Source organism: Chrysochloris asiatica, unplaced genomic scaffold (genome assembly GCF_000296735.1).
Source record: "Chrysochloris asiatica unplaced genomic scaffold, ChrAsi1.0 scaffold00130, whole genome shotgun sequence".
NCBI classification, from domain to species: Eukaryota; Metazoa; Chordata; class Mammalia; order Afrosoricida; family Chrysochloridae; genus Chrysochloris; species Chrysochloris asiatica.
In genome coordinates, this window is record NW_006408648.1 from 1917462 (window position 1) to 1933649 (window position 16188).

The 16188-nt window shown below is 44.5% G+C and overlaps 1 protein-coding gene across 1 annotated transcript in view; it reads left to right on the top strand.

Annotated features, from left to right (window-relative positions):
• Positions 1-16188, top strand: part of PDIA5 (protein disulfide isomerase family A, member 5) — a 136087-nt gene that overhangs the window by 45020 nt on the left and 74879 nt on the right. Inside the window, exons 4-6 of the mRNA XM_006869361.1 lie at positions 3484-3567; positions 3882-3927; positions 10636-10728. Of these exons, the coding sequence (XP_006869423.1) occupies positions 3484-3567; positions 3882-3927; positions 10636-10728 (223 nt within the window). The remainder of the gene's footprint in view (positions 1-3483; positions 3568-3881; positions 3928-10635; positions 10729-16188) is intronic.

Below are 16188 nucleotides of genomic sequence, written 5' to 3' on the forward strand. Positions count from 1 at the left end.
TCCCCTCCATGTATCATCAAACAGCCAAAAGAGTTTACCCTGCAAGCCTGCCCCCCCGGTCGTCAGCACACAGCCCCTGTCCCTCTCTGTGTCTAGAGTCCCCAGCCACTCCATCTCTCCACGTCATCATCTCTGCCTCCATCTATGGCAAAACTGTCTCTGGGTAGAGTTCCACATTCCACTCTTTTTCCTTGATGGTCCCAGGGACCTCCGCTCCTGGACTGCAAAGTCAATCACTCCCCTCCTTTTACTACAAAACATCTACCTTTACATTTCCAACCCTCACAGTCAGTCCTGATAACAATTATTCACCATTTGCCAAAAGAGTCCTATCCGTATCTCCTTTCATCAGCACCTCTCAGACAGATTGGATACTACTCAGTGGAGATTCTCCCTTCCTTCACACCCTCTGGATCTAGGCTCCATCTTGAAAGCTTGTAAACCAGTCACTTCTTGCCTTTGTCCCCCCACTCACCCACCCATTTTGGGTAGCCAATGTTGAACAACTGCATTTTATAACTCGGAAAACCAAGGGCCCCACCCAAGGCCACAGATCTGCCCAAATACAGAGCCACATCTGGAAGGTGTTATTTCAGCTGACTGTCAAGCTGCCCTCCAGTCAGGCCCCTGGGCTGCAGGCTGAACTGAGCCTTGGAAGCCATGGTGCCCCTGTGTGTCCCTTTGGCTCCCCTCAACTCGGTTGGTTGATGTGGGGTGTTGTTCCTGTACCTGCCCTGGCTTCAGGGTCCTATGGCTGCAGCATGTGACTGTTCCAATTAGTCGATCTGCTAAAGTGGGCAGGTTTCAGGGTCTGAAGGACCTAAGCCTGTCACCCCTCCCTCTGCTTTTGTCACAGGAAGTCAGGCGGAAGCTGGACGAAAGAGAGCTGGCTTGGGCGTGTGCTCAGAGGCTCCCAGGTCATGACAGGCTTTGCCATGGGAGCCCAGGAATCAGGGAACAGACCCTCAGGGTGTCCCCAGTGGGTGCCAGGATGGGGGAGGGAGGCATGTGGCATCCCAGACTTGGGTCCTGCCTGTCACTATTGGATGCAGTTGGGTGAAGGTAGGTAATCACAGAAACAGCAGAACAAAGTAGGACAGGAAGTACCAAGTGAACAGCTGTAAATATTCAAGTCAAACTCTCAGGCAGGAAAGGGGCACCCCAAACAAACCCACTGTTAGCATGGCCTCACCCAGGCCCAGCGGGGTGCTGTCAGTAGAAGCATGTGATGGATTTTTACACTTTTCATTGTGAACTGGGTGAAGACTTTACAAGCTGGTCAGTGTTCCATCCAAGAACTAGATGGTACTTAGCTGCTGACAGCTCTGAAAGGGATCACAGTAGGAAGGAAAATGTGGAGCACAATTCAGCATCCTTATGGCTTTAAGGGTGTCAAAGTATCCACCAGATGCCCTAGGCTGCCTTCTGATATATGTCTTCTGTCCTCTGCCTCTGCTCCTCACCTTCCTGGGTCCTTCCAGTCTCTGGACTCTCCTATCTTAAAGGGTCCTCGCCACTTTGGGAGAAGATGTGTTTATTAACTGGTCCCCTCTGAGTTCCCAACACATTTCTGGAGTCCCCGGTGTTTGCCAGGCACAGGGCAGTGGCCACAGATCTCTGTTGTTCTAAAGACAGCTGGGACCAGCCAGGGAGGGTTGCAGTAGAGCAGGGTGATGGCCCCAGGGAATGCCTCCTCTCCAAGTGAGACTGGCTGGCATCTTGAATTGCTGATTGTTTACTTACATTTAAAACAAGGTCCCTCTGGTTTAATTGTCTATTGATGAGTGCTGCTTTAAAAATTGATCTGAGTGATTTAATTAGTCCATCTGTTCTAGGGCTGGTGCACAGCTGTGTGAAGCTGATAGCTGTTAGATGGTGGTGAGGTATGTAAGCAGGTGGGAGATGAAGGGTATGTTCCCTCAGGTGGCTCAGATGGCTGTCATACCTGGCCGACACAAGCTTCTCACAAGACTGGTGGTGTGCAGTCAGCCATAATCAGTAGGAGTGGAGTGGCCAACCCCTCTTCCCTAGGTCCACTTAGGTCTGGGGAGCTAGCCTTGCCGAGCTGAGCAGAGCTCTACTGCCGCTGCCTGGTGGGCAGACTTGTCAGTGTGCATGGATTAAGGTCCTGGGACTTGGAGAGCAGGCTGGGTCTCTGAGGGGCTGTGCAAAAGAAGCCAGACCTCAGGGAGGACCCATCTGTGGGTGGGGACAGGAGAAAGCAGATGCAGACGGTGGTCTAACATGGTGGTTCTTGCTGGTGGTTGTTTGTTGTTGAGTGCCATCAAGTCGGTTCTGACTCATAGTGACCCTGTATGGAGTCCTCAGAGCAGCTGGTGGGGCTCGAACTGCTGACCTTGTGGTTTGCCATCCAGTGCTTATCCTACAGAGCCACCATTCTTCCTGGTGAGACCTGTGGAGACACCACAATCATCTGATCCAGCAGGTCGGAGGGGAGCTGAGAATCTGCATTTTTCACAAGTCCCTGGGTGATGCTAATGTTGCTGGCACAGAGATTACATTTTGAGAACCACTGGTCTAACAAAGAAGAAAGCCAAGATGAGATGAGGTCATATATGAGTGCTCTGTAAGCTGAATGGCACCAGGCAGATGTTTCTTGTTATGAGAGTTGCAAGATTATAAAGTCCCAAAAGAGTCCCTGGGTAATGAAGTGGTTAATTCGCTTGGCTGTTAACCAGAAGGTTGGAGGTTTGGACCTACCCAGAGGTGCCTCTGAGTAAAGCCCTGATAACCTACTTCATAAGAAATAAGCCACTGTGAAAACGCTATGAAGCACAGTTCTACACTGAAGCGCCTGGGGTCGCTATGGGTTGTAATCAACTCAAATGTAATTGGTTGATAACCCAGAAACCATAGAAGCTATTCAATTCACTAACGTCTCTCCCTTTTCTCTTTTTGACTTCTATCAGCATCTGGTTACATTTCATCATTTCTTCAATGTGGTAGGGCATTTTCTTCATATCCTAATCGGATGGCAGGTTGTGCACGTTAGAGCTTTAGAAACAAAACTCTTGCTTGGGTCCCATGCCTCAGAGTTTCTGACGTAATGATCTGGGGAGGGCCAGGAAATCAGGATTTTCTAAAAACTTCCCCAGGTGATTCTGATGAGAAACCAGGTTTGGAAACCACTGGCCTACGCTCTGGGTTCATTTTTCTTATTAGAGGGGCTATCCACCCACTAAACTTCTGGGGCCCTTTCTCTGTAAAGGCCTGTCTGTGTGTCCCTTACATGTAGCTGTACATTTTTCCTGTCTGCCTGTCCCCTGTCTTTTGTGATTAGCCCATATCCTGTTGATTAGTCTTTCTGCAGTTCTCCAAGAGCCCATTTATTAAGACCCTCAACTTGCTACTGAGAATCCCATGTTCCCTGGTTTATTTCTCAGGCCCAGGCAGATTTTGCTTTGTCGACAGCTTTGTGAGGACTTCAGGTAACAAATGGTTCCTGGCATTTCTGTCTTCCAGTGACACAGAGAGTAGAAAATTGTGCAAGAAGATGAAAGTTGACCTGAGCCCAAAGGACTCAAAGGTCGAATTATTCCATTACCAGTAAGTACACGTGGTTATTTCCAATTTCCAAGTAAGTACTGAAAGCTTCCATTGGTGTTTTCAGCAAATAGCAGTTTTTAGGTAGATGAATTTTATTTCTTTTCTCTGTTTCTACAAATATTTCTTAAAACAAAACAAAAAACTTCTGGTTGATTATTTGTGGCAAAAAATATTTGTAAAATATTTTTGTTCAAATTTAATTGTAAAAATATTTGTTCAATAGCTGAATCTTCTTAAGATGTTATAGGAAACCAAAGGTATGTATCTTCACAATCGTTCTTAAAGTTAACACTTTTTTTCTCCTCATTTGACAGGGATGGTGCATTTCATACTGAATATAATCGAGCTATGACATTTAAGGTAAATTTGCCTTCCTTGTTTGCAGCCGAGGTGGAGTTTGAGTGGATGCCAGGAGTCTGGCATGTCTCTTTAAGAGAAGGAAGGGTGCATTGCACAAGTAGCTCTTCCTAATGACCTCAAGGGATGCTTATCTCTTGAGTAGATGTCAGCAGAGTATCTGACAAAAATTTAACTGTTAATACTACAGGATGACCAGCCCTATAGAGAAGTGTATGGTTCTATCAGCACTTTCCAATGTGATGAGGGACGTCAACACAGCTCACCTCTGAATGCTTGATTCTCCCCTTTTGCTGTGACTTCACGCCCTTCCCTCGTCTCTGTGTAGTGTCCACAGTGGCTGCCCACAGACCTCGAGGGACCTTTATGCTCCCAGGCTAGTGCAAGGTACAAAACGTGGGCAGGTTGGCACCTTTGGGCTGATGCAGCTTGTTCCAAATTGATGCAGAAGTCCTTGAGATGTTCCCAGCAACAAATCCACTTTAGAAATAGATGGAAAAGCATCAATGAACAATGCACATAGAGATCTGTAACGTGCAGGTACGGCCCCAACCCTAAGTTCTGCTTCAGCCCTTCGACTCTTCTCTTCCAACATCTGTATTCTTTCTCAAACCAACCAGCTCCCCCTGGTCCTGTCAACATTTCCTCTGATCTCAACCTGTGTTGAACTCACTTTCTCTAACACTCTTGCTGCTTCGACTCCGTTGGACCCTGCGTTCTTGGCTCGTTTTTCTCTCTTTCCTTTTGCTTCTTCCGTTTTTTTCTGTCCATCCATCTATGCAGCTGTCAGTGTCCCTGTCCTCCCAACTGCCCATCTCCCTCTGCCTCTCTCTCCCTCACTTCCCAGGTCATTTCCTCTTTATCCAGTTACACTTGCTGTTTTGTACATTGCTATAGCTTTTACCTTATACAGAGACTCAGCCTGAGAACTCATCATCTCGTACCAACTAGAGTTCTTCTTCTTTTCATTTTGTGAGAAGGTGTCACCTGAACTCCTTGGAGAGAAGTTAGTGCTCCCCAGGAACAAGATGTAGTTGGGGGCCTGGTTTCTTTTGTTGCTTTGTGTTTTTTGGAGGCTGTGTTCCATGTATATCTAGCCAGTGTTTCTGGGGATTCTGCCCTGGAATCCTGGAGCAATGAGTAGCAATCACTCAGAAATTTTAGAGGAAAGCAGCAAGGAGCCTCTTCTCTTCCCAGGTGGTCAGAGCCCTCCACGGAGCCTGTGGGTGGGGGCTGAGCCCTGGCCTTTGTCCCACTTCTTCCAGAGACCAGGTGTTTGGGCTCTACATTCTCACATCTTTCCTAGGAAGCGGACTGAGCGCTTTTGAGAGCCAGGGTCTTTTGTTTCAGTGATGAAGTCTCATGATGGAAAGAGAACATGCTTGGTCCCAGGGCCCCCCCAAGCCCTCAGAGACTTTGGGGACTGGGCAGAGTCCTTTGATCTCAAGCATGTCCCATGACTGCGTGTGGGGCTTCTGTCTTTTCAGTTAGAACAGCGGAGGTCAAAACCTCTCTGGTCACTAATTTACTTTACTTTCTAGGTTTTTCTGGGGCTCTGACTCTGGAGACATGGAGGAGCCTCTGGCAGGCTGGGCCCATGCTCTGACTGTTTCTGCTGTATCCTACTTAGTTGGACTGGGCCTGGTCATAAGGGTTGTGCCTCAGCTCCTGGAGAGGCCAGATAAACATCTCCCCTCCCCCATACCCAAGAACATTCACAAAGAACAGGAATAGAAAGACAAGATCTGCCTGTGTTAGCATCCTTTTGCTTGTCAGCAATCTGTCTACCAGTATCATTCTGTAAGTGGTGAGGACTAGAGGTGCCCAGAGGCCTATATTCAGACCCTTGGATGACCTCTTCCTGAGGTCCTGTCAGTTGTGTGTGTGGTGGCCCAGCCACAAAAATTCCCTGAATACCAGTATGCAAGTGTCAAGCCATTTCCCTGGTACCCGGAGCATCTAGTATAGGATGGTGTGAGGTGTGTTTCCAGGCACTACTCCCTTCAAACTTAGCCGGTTGGAGAAAGTGTTGTTCTATTAGACTGATGTGGCAAGAACCTGTGGGGTGAACACAACTTCTGTTGAACAAGAATAGGCATCACCTGAAAAATAAGAGGTTACCAGTATGAATGTTTTCATTGTTACATTAAGAGGCCATTTCTTTTCCTGTTTCCATCCACAGGAAAATGTCTATTTTCCTTGTCTCAGAGGCAGTCATAGTACAGCTTCTGGTGGGTGTGGGGACATGAGCCCCTTACAGAGAACAGTGATTGTTAACTTATTTTGAGTTCCGTAACCCACTATAAGACTATGGAAAGCCATGAACTGTCTCCTTAGAAAGAGTGGGTTTACATCTGGGGTTTTGTTGACCCTGGAAGTCCATCATGTACCCTAGATTGAGAATTCCTAGCATCAGATGTTTATTGGTAGCAAGCAAGCAGGTGCCCCAGTGGGTAGTACTTCTGCAGCTGTAGGTGAGTAGAAGCTTAGGTAAGTAAGGCCCTTTCAGTTCTGTTTTGGCTTTGACCAGACTGAGACAAGGGAGGTCTGACTCTGGCATTCATCTCACACCAGGTGTTTGTTTCACAGCTGCATTTGGACAGATGGGGTATTGCCTGAATGAAAACCATTCTCCCACACGCAGGTTCATTCTTGGTGCTAAGTGGATGGGCTGAGTGAACATCCTTACTGAAGGGCTCACACCAGACCTCCCTCCCCCAATACAGACACACCAAGTGTCATCATCTGCCACTGGAGCACGCCCAAAGTTGATAGAAGTAACAGACTTGCTTGATCTGAGTGGGGGACACTGAAACCACCATCTGATGACATGTGGATCAGCAACTCCCCTTCCAAGGCTGGCGGGATAGAGGCACGTCTGGTTTCTGGCACCTATTCCTGATTCTGACAGACTCTGAGCACCATTTATACAGTGACTTCCTGAGAGGAAAGGGAATGCCAAGTCTGTCCTGAACCCATGAAGTGTCCCATTTGTATCTTCCCCCAAAGGAGTGGAGATTTGTGTCAATTGTCCACCAAAATCTGTGTTAATTGGCGTTCTCCAGAGAAGCAAAACTAAAGGAGATGTATTTATATCATTGTGAGTCAGAATTGACTCAGTGGTATTGGGTTTGGTTTACATGTATGTATTTATTTACTTGTTGTTGTTAAGTGCTGTCAAGTTGGTACCAACTCATAGCAACCCTGTGTAGGGTTTCCAAGGATTGGCTAGAAACTAGGACTCGGTATACATTAATGAAAAGATAATGAAATTTCCCCACAAACTTTTTGAAGCCGTGTGTGTGTGTGTGTGTGTGTGTGTGTGTGTGTAGTTGTTGTTAAGTGCTGACCTTGTAGTTCAAACCTACTGCGGGTTAATGCACTGGACTGCAAGGTCAGTGGTTTAAGCTCACCAGCTGCTCCTTAGAAACCCTATACAGGATCGCTATGGGTCAGAAACTGACTCAACAGCACTTAACAACATATATATATATTATATATCTATTATACACACACATGTATAAGGAGCTCTGGTAGCGTAGATTGTGAGCTGAGCTAGTAACTGCAAGGTCAGCTGTTTGAATCTAGCAGCCACTCCTCGGGAGAAATATGAGGCTTCCTGCTCCCATAAAGATTTACAGCCTCTGAAACCTTATGCAGGGTCGCTATGAATCAAACTGACTCCCTGGTACACCACCGTGACCACCACCATCACCACACACACACACACACATATATGGTGTGGTGTTGTAAAATAAACATTGGACCCCAAGGTCATTTTGAGCTACAATGTCAAGTGTTTCAAACTCACTAACTTCCTCCTTAGAAACACTATACAGAGTCGCTATGAGTTGGGACCGACTTGACAGCACTTAACAACATACCTATGGAGAAAGAGGTTTATTTTAAGGAATTGACTCACATAATTGAGTGACAGGAAAGCCCAAAATCAGTAGTCTGGAAACATAAACAGAATTTCTCTGTTACAGTCTTGGTGTGGTGCTACGGGATAAGCACAGCTAACTGCAAAGTCGTTAGTTCAAACACACCAGCTGCTCCTTGGAAACTCTAGACAGGGTCGCTATGAATTTGAACCAATTCCACGCCACTTAACAGCAACAAGTCTTAAGGTTGTTGTTGTTAAGTGCCATCAAGTCAGTTCTAGTCTCATAGTGACACTATATAGGTTTCCAAGGAGCAGCTTGCGGGTTTGCATTGCAGACCTGTGGTTCACAGCCCAGTGCTGATCCTACAGCGCCACACCAGGTAGAACTCCCCATAACCTCCATTTCTGCTCTTAAGACCTTCAACTGATTGGCTAAGGCCCACCTACATTGTGGAGGGTAGTCTGGTTTTCATTTGCTCTTGGATGTTAATCACATCTACGAAATACCCTCAGAGTTGTGGGCAGGTCTTACATGATAAACCCGCTCTCATGTTCCAATCCCCTAAGCCTTTGGATGCTTTGCTCTGTAGAACAGGTAGTCCCTGATTTATGACAGGGTTCCTTTCCCTGACTTGTTAAGTTCTGATGTAAGTCAGTCACCTCATTTTCCTCATCCCATTATCATTGTTCTTCATTATCAGTATCTTTATAAATCAGGCCTTTATTTAATTGTGGGGTAAGAAACGTTGCATATAAACATACAGATATACTTTAATAGATAAATACATTTAAGAATCATTAAAATTTACTCAGATGATAAAAAAGAATTAGACGTCAGTTGTAGTAATAATTCTACCGTGGAAGGTTCTGGATCACCTGGATTATCCCTGGGAATGAGGATGGCATTTCTAGTCAGAAAATTAGTAAGTGAGAATTGTACATATGGTCCTTTTCTCTCTTTTTCCTTCATATGTTTCTTAGTAACATCTCGCTGCTTCTGAAATCTACTGAACAACTTTAGCAAAAGTGATCAGCATTTGGGTCCATGTTTTCAAGCAACTGAAGTCCCTGATTTAGTTTAGAAAAACTCCAGATAGTCCTTTCACTATAAAATTTGTTTTTACCTTTTTCATCTTCCTCTTTATTTCCTACTTCTTCAGCATTTCTTTTCTTTCAAAACCCATTAGGTCCTGATCTGCCAATTCCTTTTCTTTGTAATCTATGATATTCCACATCCGTGATAGGAGGTTTTACTTATATTCAGCATTTCTGCCATATGGCGTTTTTCTACTGACTTCTCCCATATTACCCTGATCAAATGCTTGGACCTTTTCATCCATTCCATCTCCTGATGCTGGCACCGATTTCGTTGTAGACTAGGCCACACAAAACCTGTTAAACCAGCAGTATTCTGAACAGTAAATAATAAAACTGAACATCTGAGAATATTAGCATTGGCAAAGTATGTGTGCAGTACTGTATACAGTACATATTCCTAAGGATGTTGTTGTTGTTGTTAAGTGCCATCGAATCGATTCTGATCCATAGCGACTCTGTATAAGGTTTCCAAGGAGCAGCTGGTGAGTTTGAACCACCGACCTTGCAGTCTGGCACATTAGCCCACAGTGCCACACCAGGACATACAAAACCAAAAAAGTGGGATGGTCGTAAGTGTGGTTTGCTGTAACTTGAATATGTCCTAAGTCAAGGACTATTACACAGTGTATGCTGCATGGTGGTATAGTGGGTTGCACATTGAACTCAAGGTCAGCAGTTTGAATCCAGCAGTAGCTTTCTGCTCCCATAAGTTGTCCTGACTCCATAGGGCTGCTATGAGTCGGAATTGACTCTACGGCACACAATGACCACCACCACCTCTTAGCCTTGTTTCAGCCAGCCAATCAACCAAACAACCAAACAGAGCTCCTTCCAGTTCCGTGAGCACAAACATTAATGGAGAATCTGGTTGAGGCTAGTTAAGTCCTTTTCCCTTACGGTGTGTCAGTTCTTTATCCCCAGCAGTCTTGGAGGTGGGTCTTCAAGAAAAACGTGTAGCAGCAAGCAGGCACTGTAGATCCCACACTGTCCTGGGGGCTTCCAGACCTGAGCCCCATTGATTCATCCAGGCTGAGGATAATCAGGATCGATTGAACTCCAAAACCAACTTACATCATGAAATAATTGGAAGGGTACAAGTAGGTGTGATTATCTGCTAATGGGATTGAAGGAGTTTTAGTGGCTGGGGGCAATGTGAACGTTTCTAGTTTGGACAGGCCTGGAGACATTTATTAGAATTGATCTTAGAGAGTTCCTGGATAAGATGAGTTTTATTAGCAGCAGAGGTGTGTCTCTGGTTTGATTCAGTCAACAAATGCCCTCTGTTTGTCCATGAAGAAGGTGTATTAGATATGAATTAACCGACCAGAATGAATAAGCTGTCATGTGGTTGAAAATGCCTGGCTAAGTTGTGGTGAGTGCCTTTTTTAGGATAATTCTGCTATGATGCTGTAGAATAAGTAAAACACTTGGACGACTAGCTGCATGGTTGGTGGTTCTAAACCACCAGCCACTCCTCAGAAACCTTATACAGGGTCACTGTGAGTCAGAGCTGACTCGATGGCACTTAACAGCAACAACTCTGTGACTCCATGCCGTCTCAGTGAGCAATGGAACCAGCCATCCCAGCGCATGCTTCCACTTACTGGGCACTTAGTGGAGCTAGCCCAGGACACTTGGGTCTACTGGTAGGGAGACAAGACAGGTTCCTCATTTTCTCTTCTACCTCTTTTCCTGACTAAAGTACATTTTCTCTATTCTTTTCCTAGTCCATGGTGGCCTTTCTGAAGGACCCAAAAGGACCCCCACTGTGGGAGGAAGATCCTGGAGCCAAAGACGTTGTCCACATTGATAATGAAAAGGTAATATGTTCCCACACATACTGGATTCTGTGCCAGGGCCTCCTAAGGAGAGGTAACCCATGCAGCTGAGAAATGGGGGTGTTCCAGCACTGCTGGCACTGTACATTCTTCTTTTGGATTCCAGCATGGACTAACAGCAAACCAGACTGATTGCTTGAGCAAGTTTCTCCTTTCTTCATTTCCTTATTTTAATGTCTTTTGACATATTTAGATTTTCCTTACAAGAATATAGATTTAAACATCATCCTTTTTAAGGTAACCCAGCTATTGTTGGGAATGGTTCTGCAGTCCTGTGTGTTTGTATGAGGTTTGGTTCAGATTTCGAGAGACTTGGGGTCAGGCGTCCACAGCACTGAGTCATCGTGTTATTCTGAATAAGTTGTTTAGACTCTTAAACTTCTGTCTCCAGATTTGGCAGGGGGTGGTGGAAGGGCAGTTAGTTTATAATTTTCAAAAGTTTTTCCTGTTTTTAACAAAAGAGCCTGACCCCCTCCTCCTGCCACAGTCTGCCCCGACCTGGCCAGTATATGCATCTTTATCCATGCGTACCTGTGTCTATTTAAGGCACATGCATCTACTGTATTTCCTCAGCTGTGCTTCACATCAGGGTGAACAGGATTTCCTCTGTGACATGACACGTGGTCTGTGAGGAAAGCAGCACATTTCTTTGACTGGAAGGGGGATGCTCATTTTATCTTGATGAAATAAAGCATGTTATCTTCTACTTCTCCCTTTTCTTTATCAAGATGTCCATCTTTTTTTTTTTTTTTCAAGTAACAGCATTTTTTATTGTGATTTGGGTGAAAATTTGCAGAACAGATTGGAATTCAGTTCAACAATTCATACTTAAATTTTGTTTTGTGATATTGGTTGCAGCTGCTACAATGTAACGGCACTCTTCCCATTCTCCCTCTATGTTTACCATTTCTCACAGTCTTGCTTTCCTATCCCTCCCTGCCTTCTCAGCTTTATCCCTGGACAAATGTTTCCCTTTTGTTCTTCCATGGTTAGTTCTAATGAGTGTGTATCAACCTCCTTGGTATTACTGTTCACTTTATATAGGCCTGCCTATTGTTTGGAGCTCTGGTGTGGCTCTGTGGGTTAACGTGCTGGACTGCAAAGTCAGTTTGAACCTTAAGGTCGGTGGTTCGAGCTCACCCTATACAGGGTTGCTACGGGTCAGAACTAACTCAGTGGCACATAACAAGAACAACAACAAAGCCTATTGTTTGGCTGAAAGTTAGCCAGACAGGTGAGCTTAGTTCCAGGCCTGAAGATATCTAATGACCTTAGTTTGGGGAGTTCTAAGAGTCTGTATCACAGCAGTAACCCTGGTCTGTTTTATGATTTTGAGTTTTATTCCACATTTTTCTCCCACTATCCAGGACCTCCTCTTGTGATGCCTTTCAGAGTGCTTGGCAGTGATAGCTGGGTACCATCTAGTGCTGGTCGTCGGATCACAGAGGTTCATGTGGTCCGTTAGTTCTTTGGACTGCTACCTTGCGCTTTGATTCTCCTCTCTTCTTTGCTCCAGATCGGGAGCAACCAATAGATGTGTCTTAGGTGGCCACTCACAAGCTCTTAAAACCTTCATCATTACTTACCAATGAATGTAGAAATTTATCTCTTTTGTAAAAATAATATTTTACTGAGTTCTTGGTGAAAGTTTACATAGGAATTAGATTCCCATTTTCCACCAAAATTGTAAAATGATTTTCTACTGCTTCTTGGTGCAAAAGAAAACGATGCTGTTGATACTTTCTGGAGGAGTGGTCATGTGATATCATACTTGGGCTGTATAATTATGTTGTGATTGGTATTTAAGGGTTGTTGTTGTTAAGTGCCATTGAGTCGGTTCCGACCCATAGCGACCCTGTATAGGGTTTCCAAGGAGCAGCTGGTGAGCTGGAACTGCCGACCTTGCAGTTCAAATGGCTTTACAGCCTGGCGCATTAACCCACAGCGCCACACCAGGCCTTTAAGGGTTGTTGTTGTTGTGAAATGCCGTTGAGTCAGTTCCGTCCCATAGTGACCCTGTATAGGGTTTCCAAGGAGCAGCTGGTAAGCTTGAACCGCCAACCTTGCAGTTCAAACGGCTTTGCAGTCTGGCGCATTCATTTCTCTGGGATAGAAAACATCGGTATCTTGAGTTAAAAGATAAAGTCTTTTGACAAAGTATATCAGGGCAAGGAAAGAGGGACACGTGTCAGGAAGTAATAGTGTTGCTTAGGTTGTTCTTCTGGTGTAGATTCTAGAATTAAAAAAATGTTTTCAGCCTCAATGGAAGACATTCTGGTGTGGTGCTGTAGGCTAAGCACTTGACTGCAATGTTGATTTGAACCACGAGATCAGCAGTTCAAATCTTCCAGCTGCTCCTTGGAAACCCTAGACTAGTCTGTAACAGTAGGATGTTTAAGCAAGAAACATTTTTTCACACCTGTGGATAATCCTCTTGTTGTTACACTTTGTAATGTTTTCTTTTACATGGAAGTATCAAGGCCCAGCTGCTTTTCTGCTTATAGAATGCCATCATGAAATAGATAATGTTCCAAATTCAAGTTTGAAGTGCTGACTCATATTTGTCAGCTCAAAATTCTGTACTTGTTGAAGGTAACTAATGTCTTTGAATGTGATATTTGTTACTATATAGGTAATGAAACTAAATTGCTACAGGCTAAGAAAATCCTTTCTTCTCAAGCCTTCTGCCAGGTTTTATGTCCAGGATCTCAGAAAATCATCTTAAAAGTATATGCATGACTCAAATGTAGCAATGATTGTGAGGTTGGCGCTGGCCCGGGGCATCGTTTAATCCTGTTGTGTAGGGTTGCTATGAGTTGGTACCGACTCAATGGCATCTAGCAGCAGCACCCCTTATCCTGGTGTGGCACTGTAGGATCAACACACTGGACTGTTAACCTCAAGGTCAGCAGTTCAAACCCACCAGCTGTTCCTTGGAAACCCTATGCAGGGTCACTGTGAGTAGGAACAACAACTTATCAAAGAAGCCCTTGTGGTGCTGTAGGATAAGCACTGGACAGCTAGCTACACCATCGGCAGTTGAAACCCACCAACCACTCCATGGAAGAATGATGAGGCTTTCTCCTCCCATAAAGATTTACAGCCTTGGAAACCCTATACAGGGTCACTATGAGTCAGAATAGGTTTGATGGCAGTGGGCTTAGTTTTTTGAGTTTATCCCTTGGCGGGGTCAACCATCTTAGAATACAAAATGGCTACCTTATCCCTCTAGTTATGTAAATAAAAGTATAAACTGTATCAAAGGTTATTATAAAATGTTTTAAATTCTCATAAAATGTTTGTGATCTGTTTTTGTGTATTACTGAGAAATTATAAGCTATGCATATTCATTGTTGAAACATTAGAAAATACAGCTCCAGCATAAAATCAAAGATTAACAACACCCCATCCTGTCGTCCCACTGAGTAGTGCCTACTGCTGATGTTTTTAGTAGCCTACCAGGCCTTCAGTGTGCTGCATACATAAGTATTTTCACTCACAGAAATGTCTCATTAAATTTTACATGCTGTTTTGTGACTTGCTCATCCCTCTGCTTAATTGAACCTAACCCAAAACTAAAGCCATTGCTGTTGAGTTGATTCCGACTCATCAACCCTGCAGGACAGAGTAGAACGGCCCCATAGAGTTTCCAAGGCTGTAATCTTCACAGGGAACTCCTGGTATGGTGCTGTAGAATCAGCACTGGACTTCAAACCCACCAGCTGCTGCTTGTAAACCCTATGCAGGGTCGCTATGTATGAGTCGGAACTGACTGACGGCACTTAACAACAGCAACCTTAACAGGAGCAGACAACCCCATCTGTCTCTTATAGAACGGCTGGTGAGTTTGAACTGCCAACCCCTTAGTTAGCAGTTGAACTCGAACCACTGCACCATCAGGACCCCTTACTTAATGTAAGAGGTACATCTTATTGTGACAATACATGTTTCTTTACATCAGTTGTAATGATGTAGTATTCCACAGAGTGAGATGTACCATCATTCATTTTACCCAATGCCTGTTGCTGCTAGTACATTGTGTTTGAAATTCTCTCATTTTCCTCTCAAACAAGAAAACATCCTCATTTTCTTCTGAGGAAACTGGTTGAAGGAGAGTGTTTTAATCAAAGCACGCTCTGCCCTGATAGTCTTTTATGGATTCATCCTTTCCTGTACATCACTGACTTTTGGTTGAAGATGAAATCTAGTCCCGCTATGCGCTGAAGTCTTTACATTACTACTGTTCTGTATTTTTATATTTAACAAGCAATTGTCTAATAATGTGCCACATGTTCTTCTAAGCTGTCTACAAATACATTTAGCTTGGCACCCCCTCAGGACAGGGCATGCCTCATTCCTGTGTGTGGGTTAACATGGGTTGGCACTGAGTTACTACCATGAACAGATCCTCTGGAACTCACTTCCCATCTAGCCAAGTTGGGACACATGAAAACAGCCACTATCCCTGCAACAAAACCACCCATAGGTAGCAGGAAGGAGTGGGGGCGACCTGGACAACAAAAGCTGTTCAAAGTCAAGCTAGTCATCCAGTCCGGACTACTTCATCCTACGAAGTGAACCTGTTGTCCTCCCAATGCCTTAGTTTCCCCATCTGTGATAGGTGTGGATGGTTTAATCTCTGAGGTTCTTCTTCTAGACCCTGACATGCCCTGATTCTGTAGTGAGTGCCCCAGTCTCTAAATTAGACAGGTAGAATTTCTTTTTATGTTAGTATAAAAATATATGTGAGGGTAAGTCAGAAAGCATTGCTGCTAGGGTTCCAGTTCATATTGTTGTTGTTGTGTGCTGTCGAGTGGGTTCTGACCCATAGTGACCCTGTATAGGATTTCCAAGGAGAAGCTGGCATATCATGGATTTATTGCAAACAAAATGTGCTTAATCATGTCTGGAATCAGTGAATAGCTGCAGACAAGTTCTTTCAGTAATATACTTGTCTTTGTCTTGTTGTTAAGTGCCACCAAGTCAGTTCTGATTCTTAGCAATCCTAAATAGGGTTTCTGAGGAGCAGTTGGTGGGTTTGAACTGCTGACTTTGTGGTTCCCAGTGCAGTGCTGATCCTACAGCGCTGCACTAAATAGTATGAAGGGAAAAAAAAAAAAAGATTCAACCAAAATGATGTCTTCTGAGGGCATCTGGTGGGCCAGTCCTATTTAAGACAACAGGTCAGTTCAGAAGGTCATGGTGAATCAGAAGTTTTTGAGGGATTTCAAAGGTGTAATCTTGATAGATTTTCTCTAAGGGGGCTTATTATGAAATTTAAAGAAAATGGAAGACTATGTTGGTGAGAAAAAGGTCAGAATGCCCCAGGACATTGTTTCTATCATGACAATATACCTGCTTATTCTTCGAGGGTTGTAAGGACTGTCCTAGGAGAATTTCACTGGAAACCTGTTGCAGACCGTGTAAAGCTGGTCAGAAGTT